Genomic DNA, 23,131 nt, shown 5'->3' with positions numbered 1-23,131 from the left:
CTTATTGTTCCATGTACTACTTGTTGGGAGTTGAGGTGCTTTTGCTAGCTTTTGTTTCAGTCAGCTGTGTGCCAATAGTGCAGCACAGGGAACCTTTACAACACTTTTGTTTTGGTCAGTGGTACTAGTAGTTTGTTGCTGATGGTGATGCAGAAGAGTTTTGACAGCCTTATTGAGACAGAAGTGGTTTGCTGCTGCTATGTGAAGTCATAGACAAACAGAGGAGGCATATTCGCCAGGGCACCTACTCCTAGGCACAAATATGTTTGGTACAGAATGGGCTTGGATAATGCTTGCCTTTGATACAAGTCAAGATACTAGTCAAGAAGGTAGTGGCTAATACCCCTCAAAGGAGGCGTTCTAAATAGGCTCTCAAATTAGATCTATGTATTGGAAAGCTGTGCATACCGACTACAAACATTGGTGTGACCGATGGTCTAGTAAAGAGGCCCGGTAACTAGGACGCTGCAGTACACGGGATACAATCGTGATTGCAAGCCGCGTCGTGTCAGGGTAAAGATGGGCAAAGGAGTTGCAACTTCTGGCAAGCGGAAGTACCAGAAGTATAGGGTTGCTAACACCAACATCAGTGAAAGCAACTTGGGTATATACATTGAGCGCTGCACGGCGACTGGTTTGATCAACACCATGTGAAAGGCTAGGATTCGTGTAGGGTGGTGTAGGGCAGTTTGACGTGCCGCTGCCCAGAGCATTGACCATTCACAAACCTCACGGCGCAACGTACGATTTGGTCGTTTACATGCATGATTTGACCCACCCGCAGAAACTAATGCGCGTTGTCCTTAGTCGCTGCACGCACCATGGATTGCGTGACGATATTGACGATGTTGACGAGGATTAACGCGGAAACTTGTGGTTGTTGGAATTAGCATCACAATTCATACTGGCTAGCGCTTTTCTTAAAACATGGACGAGTAACACAGGCGCACAGGAAAGACGCTAGGCCGGTTCTTCTGGGCGAAGGAAAGGGTTCTTGCTCGCATGTAGATATACTGCGATGCGACTCATGATTACAAGTTTGTTTTATGGTTTATGGGGTTTAACGTCCCAAAGCAACTAAGGCTATGAGAGACGCCGTAGTGGAGGGCTCCAGAAATTTCGACCACCTGGGGTTCTTTAGCGTGCACTGACATCGCACAGTACACAGGCCTCTAGAATTTCTCCTCCAAAGAAATTCAACCACCGCGGCTCATCATGATTACAGATGAGAAATTAGGATGTAGGACAGGATAAAAAAATTAGTTGTGGTTCAACCCGGCTAAACCTAGTAAGCATAATTATAGTTTCGCTTTGATTAGGATAGGATAGGATAACTATTTAGCTCTAGCGCAAGTGCTTTTATGCGGTTCGGATGAGTGTCCGTCTCTGCAATGGGCAGTTGCCCCTATTCTAAGGCTCCGCTGGATGCTGCCGTCAGCTGAGCTCGCTGTATCGGACCAATCTGGTCATTGCGGCAGTCGCTGGAGAGCATACCCTCCCTTTGCTCCGCATTTGGGTTTGGTATAATTTGCAACAATGTCGACTTTTTGACATTATTGCAAATCAGTGGTTTGGCTTGGACGGCGACAATACGTCGTGGAAGCACTAGTTCCGGCACGTTGCTCATCCATGGTTTTGTGTGAAGGTAGGCACAGGCCACATGCTTTTATTAGCGAACGGTGCGTCACACGATTTCCGGCAGTTGCGAGTGTGCTGTTGGCTCTGCGAACGTAGCTGTGGCAAGGCGCAGCGAGTCATGTGATTTGATAGTTGCGAGGCAAGCGAGTGCTGTCGTAGCTGTGGGAGCCATGTAGCATGATGTCAAAGCCAAGCCTCTGCTCATCCTGGTTTGAAGGTCAAATTTCATTGCCACCTATTGCACTACAAACGAATAATTAAAAGAAAAAAAAAGATACAAGCAGCTATAGCTGGTGAGTTTTGCTGGCTATAGAAGCACCCTTTGCAAATGCCCACAGCTAGTTAAGCTATTCTCTGACGCAACGGCGAATTGACTGACCACATAAAGGCACCTACGTGTATATATAGTCTCAATGAGCTTCTATTCTGTTTGAAAACACTCTTCAGATATTGTGCAAGATCACGTCTTTAATAAGGCGGATGTGTTGCGCTCGTCCGAGACGTGAATGGCCATGAGCAAACCTTTGAAATCCGTGCATGTCCAGCTTTCCTGGACATTTTGAATATTGGAATATAGTAAGGTACTGTTATGGAAATATCGAAGATAATGGTCGATTTTTCCGATGTGTAGCAACATCATCCTTTTAGTTTTTCCATCAATCGCATCGAGCAGTTGGAGACTTTCATAGGAAACCAATAGAGGATGTTTATGGCAGAAAAAAACGTTTATACCAGAACAGCCGTCGCGGTGGTCAGCGGTTATGGTGCTCGGCTGCTGACCCAAAAGACGCGGGTTCGATCCCGGCCGCGGCGGCTAGAATTTCTTTGGAGGAGAAATTCTAGAGGCCCGTGTACTGTGCGATGTCAGTGCACGTTAAAGAACCCCAGGTGGTCGAAATTTCCGGAGCCCTCCACTACGGCGTCTCTCATAGCCTTAGTCGCTTTGGGACGTTAAACCCCATAAACCAAACCAAACTTAATACCAGAAAAAATGTAAGCCTGCTGAGAAAATCCAGAATTGCTGGGTCAAAGGCAACTAGTTTTGCCATGACATCACACTAACAGCTACGGCTTCAAAAGATGGAGGCTTCAACATAAACAAATACCAACGTTTTTATTGCATCGACGCTGCCGGTCATTATTTTCTGGCGAATTTTGGCGTCTTATCGAAATTGTCCCAAATTGATGTGCTGCCGCAGTTCACTATGGGGATAGTGAGGCAGATGGCGGGTGTGCCGCAAGCTGAGATGCTCGTCACAGTCCCTCTTCTGCGCCAGTGGCTCCTCGCAGAAGCCCTGCAGGCGGTCGCCGCCGGTCCCGTGGAAGTGCCTGTGCGCGGTTGCAGTGGCTGCGCAAGCGAACTGCACGCTGCACTTCGGTCAGAGCCGCTCCCCGATGTGCGTGCCCAGGTGCAGAGCCATGGTTCGTTTGCTCTTGCATGGTAGCTGGCACACGCAACATACCGGGGCGTAGTGGCAGGGGCCGTCGTCGGTATCATGCAAGTATACTGCAGCCTGGATTGCCAGCCTGGTCGGAAGATGGAAGCTGACTCTACAGCATTCGTGGATGGTCCGCTCCCCAGGTGGCAGGACGAGTCGCCTTCTGCGCTGGGACATGAGGAGTTGCTGCGTGGGGAAGAAATGGGGTTGGCAGGTCAGTGCGCAGAAAGTTCTCGTTCACATTGTGGCTACTGAAGCCCGACTAAGGCCGCCGGTGTGTGTTAATACTTATAAGAGTACTGTCTCCCTCTTTCTCGCGTCAAATGGTGCAATATCAAGCGTTGCATGCTCCAAGCACTACTACGCTAACTCAGCGCAGCCGTTAGTGTAACAGCCCTTTGAAACCCAGCCATGTGTTTAGAGTGACTACAGTTGAGAAATCGATGATTACATCAAAATAAATGAGGAAAAGCACGAGAATGACGGTGCAGAAATTGAGAAATGAGTCAGCTGCGTATGTATACTCGGTTTCATAGCGTGCAACGCTGTTAAAGGTACGGAAGTAGATCGCTTGAAAAAAATAACAGCATTGCACTCAAGTCTGCTTATGAGCGGAAATGCGAAATCCTTTCCTCTCTCTCTCTCCCTTCCTTTTTCATTACCCACGAACTACACGCGGCGCTCGATCCCAGGACCTTTGCGGGACTCGAACACAGGACCTTGTGCGGGACTCGAACTCACGGCTTTTGTGCTAACGCTACCATTGTCATTACTATCATCATCGCCGTGACCATCATTATCATCACTATAATACTCGTCGGTATCACCAACTATCACTATCGCTATCAGAACTGGTGAACGTGGACCCCAGTGACGTCACCGGGGACCAACTCCCGGTTACACATTTTGAGGACATTCCGGCGTCAACAGAGCCATCTATAATGCTTTATTAAAATAGGGAAGGCGTGTTACTCCGCGCTTATTTTGTGGTCGAGTAATCAAAGGGATGAGAAATCGACATTGTGCCGCCAGCAGTAGGCGCGTATTAAAACGAGCTCATGATAAACGTATCATGTAATCAGCCAGCAGGCAGAGCAGCATTTGATATTTTTTCGCTCACCATAAGGAGCGCACTAGTTTTTGATCGCGGATATAAGCAGCGCAAGCATGAGATTTGGTTTAGAGGAAAGGAAAGGCGAGCTGTCTCACTTTTCGGCGGACACCTCAGCCGTGCCGTAAGAGAAATGGTTGTGCGAAAAACAAAGGGAAAGAGGAACGCACTAGCTTTGACAGCGTTGCACAGGAGCGACACCAAACCATGACTATTGGAACCAGCTCGAAGCAACGCCGATGGACTCTCGAGCACCGAGCGAGATGGTCTGCCAAGAGGTCCTCCAGAGGGTAGGTGCGCTTATCGTCTGCCACCACTTTTAAGGTGGAAGCCTTTAATGTCTCATCGTTGTAAGCAGGAATTGACAGAAACGCCACGCTTTTCAATTGGTCGTGACGTCACAGTGCGCGAATTTCAAACGGGGCCAATTGTACTGCAACCAATTTAAGGGAGGGTGTAGTGATACTCCTAGTAAAATAAATTATCAAAACCAAGCTGGAAATTGGTCGAGTTGGGAAATCGAACCAGGGTCTCCGGAATGCGAGACGAGCACGCTAACCACTCCGCCATGCCAGGTCGATGGTTTGGAATGAGCAAAGGCGCGTCTAGTGAATACGGTGTCTTCGCTCACTCCCATCTTCCTCCCTTCCCTTACAGCGAGGTTCAGGTGTCCACCGAGATATGCGAGAGACAGATGCATTTCCTTTCCTCAAAAACAAATTTACCAACGAGCAGGGCGAAGAGCCGAACGGGCGATGGCGTTCTGTGGACTCTCTGGCAGCGTTGCTTAGAGTGGAACGCGACACACATCAGTGACACAAGCAGCAACCCCGCGCTTAAAGCTTTCGCCTCACTGCACTTTAGGTCAAACAAACCCCCCCCCCCCCCCCCCCCCGCCCCCCCCCGAGTTTTTCAGTTTTACATACAGGCCGCTCTGAAGTGCGGCTTCGCATCTGCGATCAAAGTGCTATAACGGGGAGCGTGGACGCGTCCTAAGGAGCAAGAACATCATGGATGACCCGCTAAGGCAGCGAGCGCGAGATGGGCTAGCGTTCGGCTTCGTCGTCGTTGTAGAATGCATATGTATATGAAAACAGTTTTAACGCTAGAGCGTTAAGGAGCTCGTGTAGCGGAAAAGCCGGTGTCGGCCTTGTTTGTGTTGGTGTTGTAACACCAGAACCTCCAAATAAAACATTAGCTGCGGTTGAACTACTGCTGAACCTGGTAGAGAGCGAAAGCTTTGGCGTATCGGGAAACTGTACGCGGCTTGGCGTCTGTAACGTTGAGTACGTTCCAGACACGGTATAGGCAGCGCGCCCACCCTGGCAGGCGGCAGTTAATGGTTGATCGCGAGTTTGCTCACCCAATGAACGCTGCGGCATTTTCCTGCACTGCCGCGTGTCTGCCACAACAACGCAAGCAGCCCACCTCTCTCCCTCACCACCCCACGTACAGGTGCCGTCAAAAGTAAATGGAAGGGAATATTAACGAAAAAGTTTAATCATTGCCCGCTCAATTCATGCATCCTTGAATACATATGCGCAGACTAATTGTTATAGTACGAATTGCACTGTGCACAAAAAACATGGACCATTATGCTTTAGATTTAAAGAAATTAATTTTTTTTTTGACAAAGTCGCCTTCCGTTTACTTTTGACGGCGACTGTACCTATAAGCGCGATTCAGGCGTCCACTGACCCAGGGTTCGAGCTATAAGTCGGATACAACTTAAGTCTGCAGTGAAGCTCCACCCACATTCAGCCTCCGCGCACATAATTCCTCCACGACGAAAACGTAGTCCGCTGCTTAAAGGGGTGGAGACACCAAATTTGTGGTTCGGGCGTTCTTAGTTTCAAACGTTTCTTATGGCTCCAGGAAGCATGATACACACTCAGAGATTCATATATTCACAGTGAATAATTTATTATCGCATTTTTAGGTGAACGATTTTCGGTTTCGGTTTCGGAACGCCGAGTTGGACAGTGACGTCACAGAGGGGGAAGATCAACTACTTCGCTTGGTCACGTGGGTCCACAAAAGTTGTGACGCACCTACTGCTGCATCGTCTGCTTTCTCACACACGTGCTGACCAGCGCATGAAAAAAAAAAAACAGCATGTCTAGTACCAGCAGCTCGGATTCTGACGGATCTGAATCCAATGAGTGAGGACATCAACTTTTTTTTTTATCGCACGCTAATATCGCCTTCGCGGGTTCGCGTGAGGATGCGAAGCACTTTGGAAAATGCCAGTAAGCATCACTGCGCTGCGCCCACAACCGGTGTCACACTTCGCCGCCGTGCAGCAGTACCTGAGCGCTGCTTGGGTTGGTGTACAAATATCACAAGAAAAGACAAAATCGCCTTGTTATCAGAACTGCCAGCTATACTCGAGCAGCGACAAAGCATGCCTGCTTATGTTGGGAGCTTTCGGCAACGGCACCGCTCGCGGGCGCTCCGGGCGACGAGCTCTGCTGCTGCCTGGCTGGCTGCCGTGGTCGTCGCTAGGCCTATAGCCTGTTTCGCAAGCGGCCGGCGCTTCGGTAGTCGCCTGCGCTATAATAAAAGGAATACTTTTCACAAATAGCTTTAGTGTCAACAGCATCATCTCACAATAAAATAATAGTATGGTCAATCTCCTCGACGCTTTCGGCAGCGGAGCTAGCGGGCGCCAGGCGAGCCGGACCCCAACGTCGGGCCAGCGGCAGCTTCGAGGCGGTTATGGCAAGAAAATTGCTCATATCAGCGTTGTTACCTCTACCAGCAGCTCAGTATTGGTCAGCGATCCTCAAAAATGACACTTTTTTCACATTTCTTGTACCATGGTTTATTATTTACGTCAAGAACACTCCTTAGCTCGCTTTTATGCCGTCGGCAGACGGTATCCAGGCTGGCCGACCGACTGGCAGGCACGGCGTACTTCACGTCCGCACAAAACAGCCATGCTACCAGTAAGGATGCTTCCTAGATTCGAGATACGACAGCATGACTGTACTGAAAGTGGATCTTTCGGCAACGACACTGCCTGCGGCAACGCCGGGCGACGACCTGCGCGCTGGTCCCAGACTGCCCTAGTCGTCGCTAGGCCTGAGCTGGTTTCACGACCGACTCCGCAGCTGAGGGCGCTTCGGGACTAGCCAGCGCTCAGAAACGTGCTCCGCTCGGCACCCCTTTACTGTGAACTCGTCCCACAATACAAGATATGTTCGATTTCCACGACGTCTTCAGCAACAGAGCTAGCAGACGGCAGGCGAACCGCACCAGGTAGCAGCAGCACAAAACCGATATGGGATGAAATTTGCTTGCATCGCAGTCATCACTTCTATCAGGAACTCGGTATTTGCCAACGATCGTCAGAAACGATGCATTTTTGATATTCATATATCCCAGGGTTTGCTATGAACGTGAACAAACAATACTGTCGAGTTCTTCGGATGCCGGTGGTCGGCACGAAGACTGGCGCAGGCCGCCCGGCTCCAAGGAGTGCGCCCTATTTCATCATGACGCTGCCGCTCTCCGGGCTCGCATTGGTTGCCGCTTCCCGTCGTTGCGTTTGTCGCGAGCGGCTCGCCGTTGACATCTAGCAGGCCGGACGCAGGCGACGAGCTGCAATCGGACGCTGCGACGCTGTTCGCAACGGCGCGCCGCAAACCGAGCGAGTGGCGGTTAGCAGCAAATGCGGCTCGCTGGTGCGTCGACTGCGCTCACGCGGCTGTGCCCCGCTCATCATACGTCACTGTATTTTGGTATGACGTCACTAAAACTTTAATTTGTTTACCCCCTTGTGACGTCAGCGTTGATGGCGCTAGCGATGGGGTCTAGATCGTGAGAGTGAGCATTTAGGTAATCTTTGGAACCGAATTAAAATATTTTTGAAACGTTTGTTGCGTCCAACTCCTGGCTGTGAGTGCCCTTGCATACATAGGAATCCCATAGCAGGCTTTTTATAGCTTCAAAATTTGGTGTCTCCACCCCTTTAAACGTTTTTTAAGGCGGAAGCCTTTAATGCCTCATCGTTGTAAGCAGGAGTTGTCGACAGAAAATGTCACGCTTTTCAATTGGTCGAAATGCTCGTGACGTCACAGTGCGCGAATTTCAAATGGGGCTAATTGTACTTTCGCTAGTAACCATGCAACCAATGAAAGGGATCGTATAGTGATGCTCTAACTAAGTGGGACTGAGTTTAGTTAATTAATTAATCAATTAGCCTAATTAAGATAGAGGAGAACGAAGAGGTCAGAAGAGAGAGAGGAAGAGAGAAGAAAGACGCGCGTCGCAGCGACAACAGCGTCCGCGGAAGGAGACGCTGCTGAAAAAACAGATAAGTACGAAGCCGCGTTCGCTCCACCACCACGCACTTCCCCACTCAGTTCGACGTTGCTCGTTTCATATACGTTGTGTCGAACATCCTAGACAGTTCCAGCATTTGACAGGTGAATGACAGAACACGATGGATAGAAATACAACAATATAAATATGAAATAGCCTAATTAATCTTTCTAGTTAGACCGCATAAATCAATAAAACCGAGAACGAAATTGGTCGAGTTGGGGAATCCAACCAGGGTCTCCGGAGTGCGATACGAGCACGCTAGCCACTCCGTAATGCCAGCTGAATGGTTTGGAATGAACAAAGGCGCGTCTAGCTAATACGGCGTCTTCGTTCACTCCCATCTTCCCCCTTTCCCTTACGGCGAGGTGCAGGTGTCCACCCAGATATGCGAGAGAGATACATTTCCTTTCCTCAAAAAATAAATTTACTGTCCAGCAAGGCGTACAGCCGAATTGGCGATGGCGTTCTGTGGACTCCCTGGCAGCGTTGCAAGACGCTGTCGCGTTCCACTCTTACAGGCAAAGCTTAACATGTTAACCACACATCAGTAACACACGCAGACAGCCAATGGACGCGTCATTCGCTGGCAGCACTTGAATCATCATTCACAACCACATTCGTGGCAGAATGCTGTACTCAGGCTTTCGCCTTGCACCACTTTAGTCGCCAAAGTGACTCCTAATTTTTGTTAGGTAAACAAGAAGTTTTATCACAAGAAATAAATATGATCTCTAGAACTTTGATACATGGATTGTCTGATATAGACAAACACTGAAAAGGTGATTTCGTTTACAGCTGCGAGTGGCCAGCGGAGTAATACAAGACGCCGCGGACTGCGGCCCAGTGTTATCAACTGCTGTTTTTTTAAGTTGTATCCTACTATAGTTATGCGCACAATTACTTCCCTTAAAATCATCGGAGTCTAAAACGTTGTCTACGACAACGCCAATAATTCAATGAACGCCGACTGCCTATGGCTTCAGTGCCGCGGTTCTGCCACGTTTCATCGTTGTTCTTGGATTCAAATATACGAAGCTTAACGCGACAGCGTATACAGGTCGTTCGGTCGAAAAGCCGTCGGCCTATAATCGGCACCGCGTGTTGGAAATAATCTGGGGCTGCGTAAAAAAAAAATCGAATCATGGGACATGGCAATTTGTGGTTCTAGTGATTGATTCGTGCGTGTAATAGGCGATTACGAGTTAATTAAGTCGTAATTAACTGATTAATCAAAATAAATAAAAAAAAATTAAAAGGGGTTTCAAATGGGTCAAAATGCTCAGAATGAAAAGGCCCATGCTTGTTGATGGCAATGAAATTTCCTGTGTAATTCATAAATTAAGTAAAACAAAAAAAATTGCCGACGATTACGTTACTTCCTAATGCGAAATTTGAGCGCAGCAAATAAGCTGTTTCACCTTTTCGATAGATTGAGGCAAAGAAATCGAGCAACACATGTATGCGCTATCACAGATTTTTTTTTTATTTTTCACACGTATTCTTTTAACAAAGACTCCACTAACAGTTCTTGACAGTCATGAAGGAAGCTTTGTGGTCGGAGAAATAGACTGATATATGTTCGACTTGGTACACCAATGCTTGATTCTCAAAGACGAGATCTATACAAGTGCCTCGCGAGGTTGTCACAGCCGTGGGACGCGTTACGAGCGAGAGGAACGGGATGTTCTCCCGCATAAGTGTTAGGAAATTGCTGTTTGTCTTTATGTCAACATTAAAGTCCCCCACTACTAACATCGGTGTGGATCGATGGACGGTTAATGCGAGTTGCAGGAAGTGCACGACGTCTTTCGTGAGTGCGGTAGGGGCGAAGTAGGCAGCTACTACCAGCAAGCCGTTGGGCAACATTGCGGCGCACAGTTCGCCAAGTTCATGTGACGTGCCAAACATTTCGACTGGTATTGCAGAGAGACCTGTGCGCAAGTAGATAGCAACTCCCGCCGCTCTGTTGTGGTCTCTGCGAGCACCACAGCAGTATAGGAAATCTATGATTTCGAGAGGCTCTTCGGGATCCATCCAGGTTTCAGCAAAGCAAAGTACAGAGGAATGGCGCAGAATGTGATCGTGGTGTACGTCCTTGGCATGTGCGGCAAGGGAGCGTACGTTAAGAATGTGGTTGTGAATGATGAATCAAGTGCTGCCAGCGAATGACGCGTCCATTGGCTGTCTGCGTGTGTTACTGATGTGTGGTTAACATGTTAAGCTTCGCCTGTAAGAGTGGAACGCGACAGCGTCTTGCAACGCTGCCAGGGAGTCCACAGAACGCCATCGCCAATTCGGCTGTACGCCTTGCTGGACGGTAAATTTATTTTTTTGAGGAAAGGAAATGTATCTCTCTCGCATATCTGGGTGGACACCTGCACCTCGCCGTAAGGGAAAGGGGGAAGATGGGAGTGAACGAAGACGCCGTATTAGCTAGACGCGCCTTTGTTCATTCCAAACCATTCAGCTGGCATTACGGAGTGGCTAGCGTGCTCGTATCGCACTCCGGAGACCCTGGTTCGATTCCCCAACTCGACCAATTTCGTTCTCGGTTTTATTGATTTATGCGGTCTAACTAGAAAGGTTAATTAGGCTATTTCATATTTATATTCTTGTATTTCTATCCATCGTGTTCTGTCATTAACCTGTCAATTGTTGGAACTGTCTAGGATGTTCGACACAACGTATATGAAACGAGCAACGTCTTACTGAGTGGGGAAGTGCGTGGTGGTGGAGGGAACGCGGCTTCGTACTTATCTGTTTCTTTTTTTTTTCTTTTCTTCTGACCTCTTCATTCTCCTCTATATTAATTAGGCTAATTGATTAATTAAGCAATTAACTAAACTCAGTCCAACTTAGTTGCAGCATCACTATACGATCCCTTTGATTGGTTGCATGGTTACTAGCCAAAGTACAATTGGCCCCATTTGAAATTCGCGCACTGTGACGTCACGAGCATTTCGACCAATTGAAAAGCGTTACATTGGGGGCGGAGCTGGTTAGGTTACGAGGCCGACGCCGACGACGACGCGAAACCCAGGAACGGACGCCAAAGAGCTGCGCTCTAAAAAATGCCTTCAAAGATGTTTCCAACGGGCAAAGCATCTCGCCGAATGGGCGATGATGGAGTTCCGTGCACTCCCTGGCAGCGCTGCAACGCGCTGTCGCGTTCCACTCAAAGGCGAAGTTTAAGCGTCCTTCATTTCTTTTTCTTCCTATTTTGTTAATGCCACGCACTACGTAGGCCGAGCATGCATAGAAGTGGAGCATGCACATTGTCGGGCCTGCGCCTTTTTTCAGTTGTCCTTTCTGAACACTGCAAGGTGCTATCGTCGTCGTCCAGACAACTGCGGCCTGTGCGGAGGGACTGCACACTGTCAACGATTCCGATGGAACGACTACTTCCAAACATCTTCCCCTGAAGCTAATGTACGCCGGGTGACCAGCAGGCACGTTCGCGGGGACTTACCTCCACCGAGGACAGGTCAAAGTCGAAGCTGTCGCGGAAGGAGCCACGGCAACGAGGAGCGAGGCGGTGAGCTGCGGGGCCATAGATGCCACCGGTCTTCCTGCAACGCTCCATACCCGGCACTGCTGCGTCGCCGACGATGATGTGGCAGCGGCCGACGTGGCAGCGAGACTGGTGGGGCGGACGAGTGGCCACGAACGCTGCACCGAGGCACCCTTATACGGACGGTGGCACGAGCGCGACACGAGCGGACGGCGGCGAATGTGGTGACCACGTGACTGATATGACGTAATTCACGAGCGATACTAAAGAAGAAATGCCACGTAGGCGAAGAGAACATGCTGTGTTGGTTGGTTGGGCTGAAGTAAAATGGCACATACACACTACGGGGGAGTGGCCAAGGCCACTCCCCCGTAGTGTGTATGTGCCATTTTACTTGAGGCCAACCTTTTAGAGCGCAGCTCTTTGGCGTCCGTTCCTGGGTTTCGCGTCGTCGTCGGCGTCGGCGTCGGCCTCGTAACCAGCTCCGCCCCCAATGTAACGCTTTTCAATTGGTCGAAATGCTCGTGACGTCACAGTGCGCGAATTTCAAATGGGGCCAATTGTACTTTGGCTAGTAACCATTCAACCAATCAAAGGGATCGTATAGTGATGCTGCAACTAAGTTGGACTGAGTTTAGTTAATTGCTTAATTAATCAATTAGCCTAATTAATATAGAGGAGAATGAAGAGGTCAGAAGAAAAGAAAAAAAAAAGAAACAGATAAGTACGAAGCCGCGTTCCCTCCACCACCACGCACTTCCCCACTCAGTAAGACGTTGCTCGTTTCATATACGTTGTGTCGAACATCCTAGACAGTTCCAACAATTGACAGGTTAATGACAGAACACGATGGATAGAAATACAAGAATATAAATATGAAATAGCCTAATTAACCTTTCTAGTTAGACCGCATAAATCAATAAAACCGAGAACGAAATTGGTCGAGTTGGGGAATCGAACCAGGGTCTCCGGAGTGCGATACGAGCACGCTAGCCACTCCGTAATGCCAGCTGAATGGTTTGGAATGAACAAAGGCGCGTCTAGCTAATACAGCGTCTTCGTTCACTCCCATCTTCCCCCTTTCCCTTACGGCGAGGTGCAGGTGTCCACCCAGATATGCGAGAGAGATACATTTCCTTTCCTCAAAAAATAAATTTACCGTCCAGCAAGGCGTACAGCCGAATTGGCGATGGCGTTCTGTGGACTCCCTGGCAGCGTTGCAAGACGCTGTCGCGTTCCACTCTTACAGGCGAAGCTTAACATGTTAACCACACATCAGTAACACACGCAGACAGCCAATGGACGCGTCATTCGCTGGCAGCACTTGATTCATCATTCACAACCACATTCTTAACGTACGCTCCCTTGCCGCACATGCCAAGGACGTACACCACGATCACATTCTGCGCCATTCCTCTGTACTTTGCTTTGCTGAAACCTGGATGGATCCCGAAGAGCCTCTCGAAATAGATTTCCTATACTGCTGTGGTGCTCGCAGAGACCACAACAGAGCGGCGGGAGTTGCTATCTACGTGCGCACAGGTCTCTCTGCAATACCAGTCGAAATGTTTGGCACGTCACATGAAGTTGCCGAACTGTGCGCCGCAAAGTTGTCCAACGGCTTGCTGGTAGTAGCTGCCTACTTCGCCCCTACCGCACTCACGAAAGACGTCGTGCACTTCCTGCAACTCGCATTAACCGTCCATCGATCCACACCGATGTTAGTAGTGGGGGACTTTAATGTTGACATAAAGACAAACAGCAATTTCCTAACACTTATGCGGGAGAACATCCCGTTCCTCTCGCTCGTAACGCGTCCCACGGCTGTGACAACCTCGCGAGGCACTTGTATAGATCTCGTCTTTGAGAATCAAGCATTGGTGTACCAAGTCGAACATATATCAGTCTATTTCTCCGACCACAAAGCTTCCTTCATGACTGTCAAGAACTGTTAGTGGAGTCTTTGTTAAAGGAATACGTGTGAAAAATAAAAAAAAAATCTGTGATAGCGCATACATGTGTTGCTCGATTTCTTTGCCTCAATCTATCGAAAAGGTGAAACAGCTTATTTGCTGCGCTCAAATTTCGCATTAGGAAGTAACGTAATCGTCGGCAATTTTTTTTTACTTGAGGCCAACCAACCAACACAGCATATAAAAATCAGTCATTAAACGCAAGCGTTATACGTTCGTATACTACCGACGCAGGGATTTTGGGTGGAAAACATTTTATTTCCTCAGAAAGGACATGGTGACCGGAGGGCCGTGTTAGGTGGCTGCTCCATTACTGTTGGCGACCTGATTGGCCCACTCGACGGCCCGGATTTCCGTCTGCAGCGCAGGAAAGAAATGTGCCATGAGATTCGGGAAGAAAAGGCGCGTTTCAAATTTCGCCACTGCCATGAACGTTTTCTGGGTTTGCATCGGCAGCTATGATCTCTGTCGACGCGAGGAAGCTGCTGTGCTTATCCGCCAATCACTCTTCTCCTTGACCACTGTCGTGAAAACTTGAGAAACAAAAATTAGCTGCCGTTCAACTACTGCTGAACCTGGTTAGAGAGCGGAAGCTATGTATCGGGCAGCTATAATTATAGCGGCTTGGCGTCTATAACGTTGAGTGCGTTGCGGACACTGGATAAGCAGTGCACCCACCCTGCCACCCTGGCAGGTGGCAGTTAAGGGTTGATCGCGAAAGTTTGCTCACCCAATGAACGCTGCGTACTATTGCAGCCGTGCCGCGTGTCTTCCACAACGTTGTCAGCGCTAACGTATGCAGCCCACATCTCTCTCTCTCTCATCACCCCACGTATTATAAGCGAAATTCAGGCGTCCGCTGACCCAGGGAGCCAGTTATGTGACTTCCTTTCTTTAAAATGATCGGAGTGTAAAACGCTGTCAACGCAAACGCCAATAACAATGAACGCCATTCTAGAGGCCCGTGTACTGTGCGATGTCAGTGCACGTTAAAGAACCCCAGGTGGTCGAAATTTCCGGAGCCCTCCACTACGGCGTCTCTCGTAGCCTGAGTCGCTTTGGGACGTTAAACCCCAATAAACCAAAACAAACAATGAACGCCGACGGCAGTGCCGCGTTTCTGCCGCAATGTTGACAATGCCAACGCATGCAGCGCACACGTGTCACTACCGCCTCGTAGCTTAAAGCATGGTTGAGGTGTCCAGTATTCCAACAGGGCAGTTATGCGCCTTTCATTTGCTTTCGAAGCTCAAGTTCATTTGAAGGTGCAAGCTAGGCACACGGCGATCGAAGCACGAGGTCCTGTAGTGAAGCTTTCGCTTGGGATGATGCAGAAACATTGCAGGACCCTTAAGCTTCGCCTGTGTGTGTGTGTGTGGAACGCGACGTGTTGCAACGCTGCCATCTAACGTGCCTGCCGCTTGACCACCGGAACAGATTTTAGTGCGAGCTTTTGTGAATGAGTGAGTGAACAACTTTATTAAGCTCTAGATTTGCTTTTCTTCTGCGGCTGTGAGATGGCTTTGTCCATCTGCTTGTACAAAGGTCGGCTGCCCTTAGTCCAGGGCTCCGCTGGATGCTGCTGCCAGTTTTGCTCGCCGAATCAGACCTTCTTGGTCGACCCGACGATCGCTGGAGAGCACTCCCTCCCATTGCTCCGCACTCGGGTTTGTTATCACTGGTACCACGCTTATCCTCTGGCATGCCCACGTTATGTGGTACAGCGTGGGGGGTTCTTGGCACCAAGGGCATTTGTCATTGTATTGTGTTGGATATATTTTGTTGAGTACGTGTAGGTTCGGGTAGGAGCCCGTCTGTAGCTGTCTCCACGCGACAGAGTCCTCTCTGCTAAGGGAGTTGTCCGGTGGTGGATACCGCTTTCTGCAGCCCTTGTAATAATTTAGAATCGCCGAATAATCTTGGGGTACAGGTTCGTTCCCCTCGAGGTCGCCTACGTTGGATGCTCGGTAATAAGTGTACCCTCGAGCTATCCTGTCCGCCTCTTGGTTCCCTGTTACTCCCGTATGTCCCGGCGTCCATACTATCGTATGCCTGATTGGTTCTTCGTTTGTTTGTAGTTGTGTTATGTGGCCCCCAGAGCGGAGTATGCGGAGTGCTCTGTGCCCTATTCTGCCGCGTAGGTAGTTGCGGCATGCTGTTTGTGAGTCTGTAAGGATTTTTAGAGACCGTTTAGACCGATAGCCCTCCGCTGCCGCTAGAGCGACGGCCGCTTCCTCAGCCTCGACTATCGTACAGTCTTGTAGTGATGCGCTGGTGATCTCGCGTAGGGTTGAGTCAATCACCGTTGTTACCGCATTGCTGTTGTGCTGCCCCGCTGTTCTGGTGTATGTGGCTGCGTCCACGTATACCGTCGTTTCTTGGGGTGCTAATGTCTTTTGTAGGTATTCAGCCCTTGCCTCTCTGCGTGCTTTGTGTAGGTTGGGATCCATGTTCCGGGGTATTGGCGTTACTTTTAGTGTGTTGCGATATTCGTCCGGAATTGTTTCTGTCCTCTGTATTTCTTGAATTTGATCGGCGCGGCCCAGTTTCTTTAGGAGCTCCCTGCCAGATGGGGTCTGTTGTAGTCTGCGCAGTTGGGAGACTAGTTGTGCCTCTCTCAATTCATCGAAAGTGTTGTGTAGTCCTAGGGCTAGGAGCTTTTCGGTTGAAGTGCTGTGAGGAAGGTGGAGTGCGGTTTTGTAGGCTTTGCGTAGAATCACGTCCGCCTGTTGTACCTCACTCTTGATGGGATTATAGTAGGGGAGGCTGTATGTCACTCGGCTGACTACCAGGCTTCTGACCAACTTAAGTGTGTCCTCCTCTCGCATGCCATGACGTCTGTGTGAGATGCGCGTGATCATGCGGGCCACTTGTAGAGTGGATGCTTTGAGTAGGGCGAGAGTGTGAGTGCAGCGTTGGTTTGACTGTATCCACATCCCCAAGATTCTGATGAGTGTTTTTTCCGGTATCGACTTCCCGTCGAGGTAGACGTTCAACTTTAAGTCGTCGCTAGTGGGGACTGTGCGATTTTGTTTTCCTCTCCAAACTCTTAGGAGCTCTGATTTCTCGGTGGAGCATGCTAGCCCTCTTTCTCTGACGTAGTTCTCTACGCAGGTGGCTGCCTTTTGTAATTTCTCTTCTTTCTCTCCGAGCGAGCCTGTGTTGACCCAGATGGTGATGTCGTCGGCATACATGGCATGGTGTATGCCGTCGATTGCTTTTAACTGTTTTGCCAAGCCAATCATGGCTATGTTGAAGAGCGTAGGGGAGATGACCGATCCTTGAGGTGTTCCTTTATTTGGAGTAAGAAATTTGTCTGATCTGAGCTCCCCCAGGCCAATCGTTGCCGTTCTATTTGAGAGGAAGGCTTTGACGTAGCCGTAGATTTTCCTTCCGCAGTTCAGGTCGCTCATGCCCGTAAGGATAGCCTCGTGACTGACATTGTCAAAAGCCCCCTTGATGTCCAATGCCAGTATTATGTTTTCTCCGCTCTTGGGGACGTTCCGAAGTACTTCTTCTTTGATTTGAAGTAGTACATCTTGGGTCGATAGTTTTGCTCTGAAACCGAACATGCTGTGGGGATACAGTTCGTTGTCCTCCATGTACTGTTGTAATCTCAGCGTCACCACTCGTTCGTACAGTTTTCCTAGGCACGATGTGAGCGAGATCGGTCTGAGGTTCTCAATTTGTAGTTTCTTGCCTGGTTTAGGAATCATGACAACCTCCGCATGTTTCCACTCCTCGGGGACGGTCTCCGCTTCCCAGTGTTTGTTGAAAAAGTCCGTTAATTCTGCGACTAGCTCATCACTGAGGTTGCGGATGAGTGCGTTATTGATCTTATCTGCACCCGCGGCCGTATTTCTGGTTGTGTTTCGAATCGCTGCGTAGACCTCTTCTCGCGTGATGGGTCTGTCCAAGGTGTCGTTTTCACTTCCTCGATAGCGCTCTGCGTAAGCTGCTGGGTGTGTGTCCCCGAAGCACTTAACGCGTACTTTTTCCAGGAGTGCTGAATCTGGTCCCTTGAACTGGTGGATTAACCGGTAGATGGCTTTGTTGTTTTCTGCCTTGGTTTTTGTTGGATCTATGAGAGCCTTGAGTATATGCCACGTCCTCGATGTGCTCAAAGTTCCGTTGAGGGAGTCACTGAATTGTTGCCAGTTTTGCCTTGCCAATTGCGCCGCGTACTCTTCTGCTTTCGCTGTGACTTCTGCGATCTTAAGTTTTAGTTTTCTGTTGTACTTTTGTTTTTTCCACCTCTTGGTGAGCCCGCGTCTAGCTTCCCATAGCTTGAGCAGCCTGGCGTCCACCTCGGGTGTCTGCGTCGTTCGCGCGATTTCTTTAGTGTACTTGCGCTGTTTTTCTTTCAGCATGTTTCCCCACTCTTCTATCGATTGGATCCCTTTCGCGGCGAGATTCCCGTCGCATGCCTCTCGAAAAGCGCTCCAATCCGTAATTTTTGCCGATCCCAGCTGGCGCTTTAGCCTGTCTGAGGTTACTTGTGTTTTAAGTATATAGTGGTCACTGCCCAGATTTTCTAACAGGTTCTCCCACACTGCCTGTTCCGCTCCCCGTATGAATGTGAGGTCGGGGCAGGTGTCGGTACTGACGCTGTTTCCGATTCTGGTTGGAGTGTCTGAGTCTGTGAGGAGGGTGCAGTCAGTGTTTTCTGCTGCCGCTGCTAGTGCTTTGCCTTTTGGGTTAGCTGTTTGGTATCCCCAGCTTTTGTCCATGGCATTGAAGTCTCCTAGTATGATTAGCGTGTTGTTTTTTGCTAGGTTGCGTGCGCCATGGAAAAGTTCATGGAATTTTGCTTTCCTCTGTTTTGGAGGACTGTATGCGTTCACAAGGAAGATGCTGCCCCTCTTTCTTTTCTTCTTTGGTATAATTTCTACTATCACGTGTTCTACGTCGGTGTCGGCAATCCTGTCATGGTTTATGGCGATGAGCGCCTTACTGACTAGGGTTGCCGTTCTTCCTTTCTCTTGAGTCTCGTAGCACGTATATCCTGCGAGTGTTGGCGTAGTGCCCGTCTCTTGAAGCGCTATGATGTCGGGCGGTGCTTGTTGTGTATGAATGTGTTGTTGGAGGAGGCCCTGCTTCTTGCGGTAGCCTCTGCAGTTCCATTGCCATATGTCTAGGGTTTCTTTGTTGCCTAAGGTTTTGTTGGCCATATTTAAGCTTCAGTGTTGTTTGTGGCCGAGTTGGCGAGGGCTGCTAGCGCGGGCCGGTGGTAGGCCTTTTCTCTAATGTTATCGGCGAATTTCTGTTTGCGGATGCTGCTCCGGAGTTCTGTGACTTGTAGTTGCACTTGTTGCATCATCTGCTGCATCATCTGCTGCATCATCTGCTGCATCATTTGCTGGATTTCTGCCTTAAATTGACTGAGATCCTCGTTGCCTGTTTGCGACTGGGCTTGGGTTTGTAATGTTTGTGGCTGCGGAGGGCTGTTCGACTTAAGGTCTCGTACTGCCTTCGTGAGCTCTGCTATTTGGCGCTCTAGCTCTGTCTGCCTAGCGCGTGATAGTTCTAATTCGAGTCTCAGCGCTGTTTTCTCCGCGTCCTCCTGTCTAGGTTGGTCGCGGTTGCTGTTTGTGTTTGTGTTCTGTTTGTTAGTTATCCCTCCCGAGTGCGGAGCAAACCAGGGGTTATCGGCTCCCCAGCTCACCTTGACGCCGCCGCTCTTTCGGGCTTGCTTCTGCTTGTTCTGCTGCTGCTGCTGCTGCTGCTGCTGCTGCTGCTGCTGCTGCTGCTGCTGCTGCTGCTGCTGGCTCCCTCCCTTGATGGCCGGGGGTGGCAGGGGCGGAAAGGACCGTGACCGGCTCCGTGAACTGCTCCGTGACGTCCGGGATCTCGAGCGGCTCTGGGAGGACTCCCCCTCCGAGCTGAACCACCTCGGTTTCTCGCCACGGTCGTTCCGGCTGCGACGTCTGCTCTCGCGTCCGCCGCCGTTGTTGCCGCTGTTGGCCTTGCCTCGCGGCTCCCTGGCTTTCTTTAATCGGTCTTGACACTCCCTCGATCCGGTAGCGTGGTTGCCCCCGCAGATCAGGCATCTCGGGGTACACTGGTGGTCTTTTGGCGGGTTTTGCATCCCGCACTGTTTGCAAGCCTTGGCGTCCGGTGTGGGGCACACGTCGGAGCGGTGACCTTGTTGGCAGCAAACGTAGCAGATTTGTCTTGTGGGCCGATACGGGTAGCACTTGTACTCGGCTCCGCAGTAGATGACATGTTTCGGTGTTATGGGTCCGTCAAAAGTGATGACAGCTGTCTTGGTCTTGCCTAGTCTTCGAGCACTGTGGATGGTAACACCCTGTGTGCGCGTCCACAAATCGGCTTTCAGTTCCTCCGGTGTCGCTCCGGGGTCAACTCCGTGTATCACGCCACGCCGGGTGTCTTCCGGTGCGGCCACGTAAGCGTTCACGTCGTATGAGCGTCCTTCGATCTTGAGGCTAGTGATGCGTCTCGCGAGCTGGGCGGCCTCTTCGTTGGGCGTGCTCACGATTATAATATTCGATCCTGTACGGAGCCTGGTGATCAGGTCTCGTCCTTCGAACTTGTTGCTGCATGCCGCGGCTACGGCCCGGGCCACTTGGAATTGCTGGAGCGACTTGACTACAAGTCCCTTCGGTCGCAAAATAATCTTAAAATCGTCCCTGGGGAGCGGGGGCAGCCTTCGCCTGAGCTGCCGTTGCGTTCCTTTCCCGTCTTTTTTCAGCGCGCCGGCAGCTGGAACGCCAGCTGTGGTCGTAGACGCCGGGGATACTCCTCCGAGGTCACCTTGTGCGGCCGGGGAAATTGGGGCGTTTGCCGCGGCGTTCCGTCCGTTTTTTCTCTGTCGCTTCTTTTGGCGTTTGGTCAGGGCCAATTCCCAATTTGCCTCGTCTTCTTTTTGGGTGTCTTGCTGCTCCTGCATGGCGGATTCCTCGATTCCCCCGCCTGCCGAATTCTCGGAGTCGGAGATGTCGAGGAACGCGTCGTCCATCTCTTGTGCTTCTAGCAAATTCGGGGCTATTCTGCTCGTTGAGGGCTCAAAATTTTGGTATTCTGCGGTGCGGGAGGCGGTTCCAGGCTGCATCGCGGTTGCTCAGCGGGCCTGGCTGCCCGCGAACGCCCGTAGTCGTGCTAAGCCTAAGTAGGCTCAGCGGCGAGCGTTTCCCACCAAAAAGATCGCCCGAGCCACGCGGGGCTTCAAAGTCCGGTAATATTGCCAAAAATGGTCCTACCGTCTTGAAACCGGTGTCCGGGTGATCCAGCTTGTGAGTTCTTTCAGATCCAACAAAACGTTGGTGGCCCAGTGGGTCGAGATAGTCCGTGGGGATTGAAATCTGCGGAGCCCATGCGACGCACGTCCGCACTCCTCCGCTACCACAGGTGGTCGCCGCGAGCTTTTGCACCTATACCTCCTGAAACGCCGTCGCCCGTTCGCCGCGACTCCTTGCCTCTTGGACAAATCGAAAATTGGTTCTTTTGAATAAAGAATATGACGCAATAATTGTCTCATTTATCTCGGTGGACACCCGAACCACGCATGATACGCTTTTTTACGCAGCCTCCGATTATAGGTGGCCGGCTCGAATCACTGTCGCAAGCCAGGCTCTAACATAGCAAGTTTATGCTGCAAGAATCGTATGAAACTATTCGGAACATTATGCGACAAACGGTTGGCCCGAAAATTTTACACGAATGTCGGGTCTAATTGTTCCGCCTTGACGCCAGCCAGGCAGGGTTGTATACATATACCGGATCGACGTTGTTTAGTTTCGCGCTGTCCAGTTTAGACGAAGGTTAAGTGTACTCAAAATTTTTTGAGGCGAAAGCCTTCAATGCCTCATACTGTCGTTAGCAGCCATGTCGGCAGATTTGTCCGCGTTTGGGCGTCACTACTTAAAAACAAATTGTGTCGAGGCTGGGAATCGAACCAGGGCCTTCGGCATTTGAAGCGGAGACGCTACCACTCCGCCACGAAGGCTCAAGGTTTGAGCCTTGCATGCGTTTCATAAATGAAATGAATAACAAATAAAAATATGAAAAGTAAAAAAAACAATAAAAACAAGGAACAAAAATACAAAATAAAGCATGAAAAATAAAAACAATAAAAATAAGGAAAAATAAAACAACATACGAAAACAAAAAAATAAAAACAAACCGTGCGCCAAGAAACGCTTTCGCCTTGCAGCACTTTAGAGAACCAAAGTGCCCCCTGAATAAAAGCAAACCGTGCGCCAAGAAACGCTTTCGCCTTGCAGCACTTTAGAGAACCAAAGTGCCCCCTGAATTTTTTTTTATTCTATTATGTAACCAACCTCGGTTACCGTGGCACGGCTAGGTAATAAGCTATTGTGGCGGTCGGGTTCGAATCCGGGTACTCCTGCTCAGTAGACGAGCGCCTTAACCACTGAGCCACCGCAGTGGGTTAAACTATTAAGGCGGAAGCCTTTAATGCCTCATCGCTGTAAGCAGCAGTTGTCGACAGAAATTAAACTATTAAGGCGGAAGCCTTTAATGCCTCATCGCTGTAAGCAGCAGTTGTCGACAGAAATGTCATGCTTTTCAATTGGTCGAAGTGGTCGTGACGTCACAGTGCACAAATTTCAAACGGGGCAAATTGTACTTTGACTAGTAACCATGCAATCAAAGGGATCGTATAGTGATGCTCGAACTAAGTCGGACCGAGTTTAGTTTATTGCCTAATTAACCAATTAGCCTAATTAAGCTTTCTACTCAGATCAGATAAATAAAACCGAGAAGGTATTTGGTCGAGTTCGGGAATCGAACCACGGTCTCCGGAGGGCGAGACGAGCACGCTAACCACTCCGCCATGCCAGCTCGATAGTTTAGAATGAACAAAGGCGCGTCTAGTGAATACGGTGTCTTCGTTCACTTCTGTCTTCTTCCCTTCCCTTAAGGCGAGGTTCAGGTGTCCACTGAGATATGCGAGAGAGATACATTTCCTTTCCTCAAAAACTACCGACAAGCAAGACGTAGAGCCGAACGGGCGATGGCGTTCTGTGGACTCCCTGGCAGCATTGCAAGACGCTGTCGCGTTCCACACTCGAGGCGAAGCTTAACATCGTAACCACACCTCAGTGACACTATAGTCGGATACAACTTAAGTCTGCAGTGAAGCTCCGCC

At 49.8% G+C, this 23,131-nt stretch overlaps 2 protein-coding genes across 3 annotated transcripts in view; both read right to left on the bottom strand.

Moving 5' to 3' along the window:
- Positions 1-2,733: 2,733 nt before the first annotated feature.
- Positions 2,734-23,131, bottom strand: part of LOC149346656 (uncharacterized) — a 57,622-nt gene continuing 37,224 nt past the window's right edge. Inside the window, exons 1-2 of one of the 2 annotated variants that reach the window (XM_089586592.1) lie at positions 11,987-12,329; positions 2,734-3,263 (exon numbers count right to left, since the gene is read on the bottom strand). In XM_089586592.1, coding sequence (XP_089442718.1) covers positions 3,018-3,263; positions 11,987-12,100 — 360 coding nt within the window. In that variant the 5' untranslated portion in view covers positions 12,101-12,329 and the 3' untranslated portion in view covers positions 2,734-3,017. Of the gene's footprint in view, positions 3,264-11,986; positions 12,330-23,131 lie in introns of those variants that run through there. The other variant, XM_089586591.1, reaches the window with a different exon arrangement.
- On the bottom strand, positions 14,259-21,366 carry LOC149346660 (uncharacterized). Its single transcript, XM_089586568.1, has 2 exons — positions 19,667-21,366; positions 14,259-14,358 (listed from the first exon to the last, which is right to left on the bottom strand). The coding sequence occupies exons 1-2, from the start codon at positions 21,071-21,073 to the stop codon at positions 14,296-14,298; spliced, it is 1,470 nt and encodes a 489-aa protein (XP_089442694.1). The 5' UTR covers positions 21,074-21,366; the 3' UTR covers positions 14,259-14,295.

Source organism: Amblyomma mixtum, chromosome 4 (genome assembly GCF_055824585.1).
Source record: "Amblyomma mixtum isolate Tamu chromosome 4, ASM5582458v1, whole genome shotgun sequence".
In the NCBI taxonomy this organism is placed as follows: Eukaryota; Metazoa; Arthropoda; class Arachnida; order Ixodida; family Ixodidae; genus Amblyomma; species Amblyomma mixtum.
The sequence above is the reverse complement of the archived record's forward strand: the minus strand, read 5'-3'. Positions and strand labels throughout refer to the sequence as shown.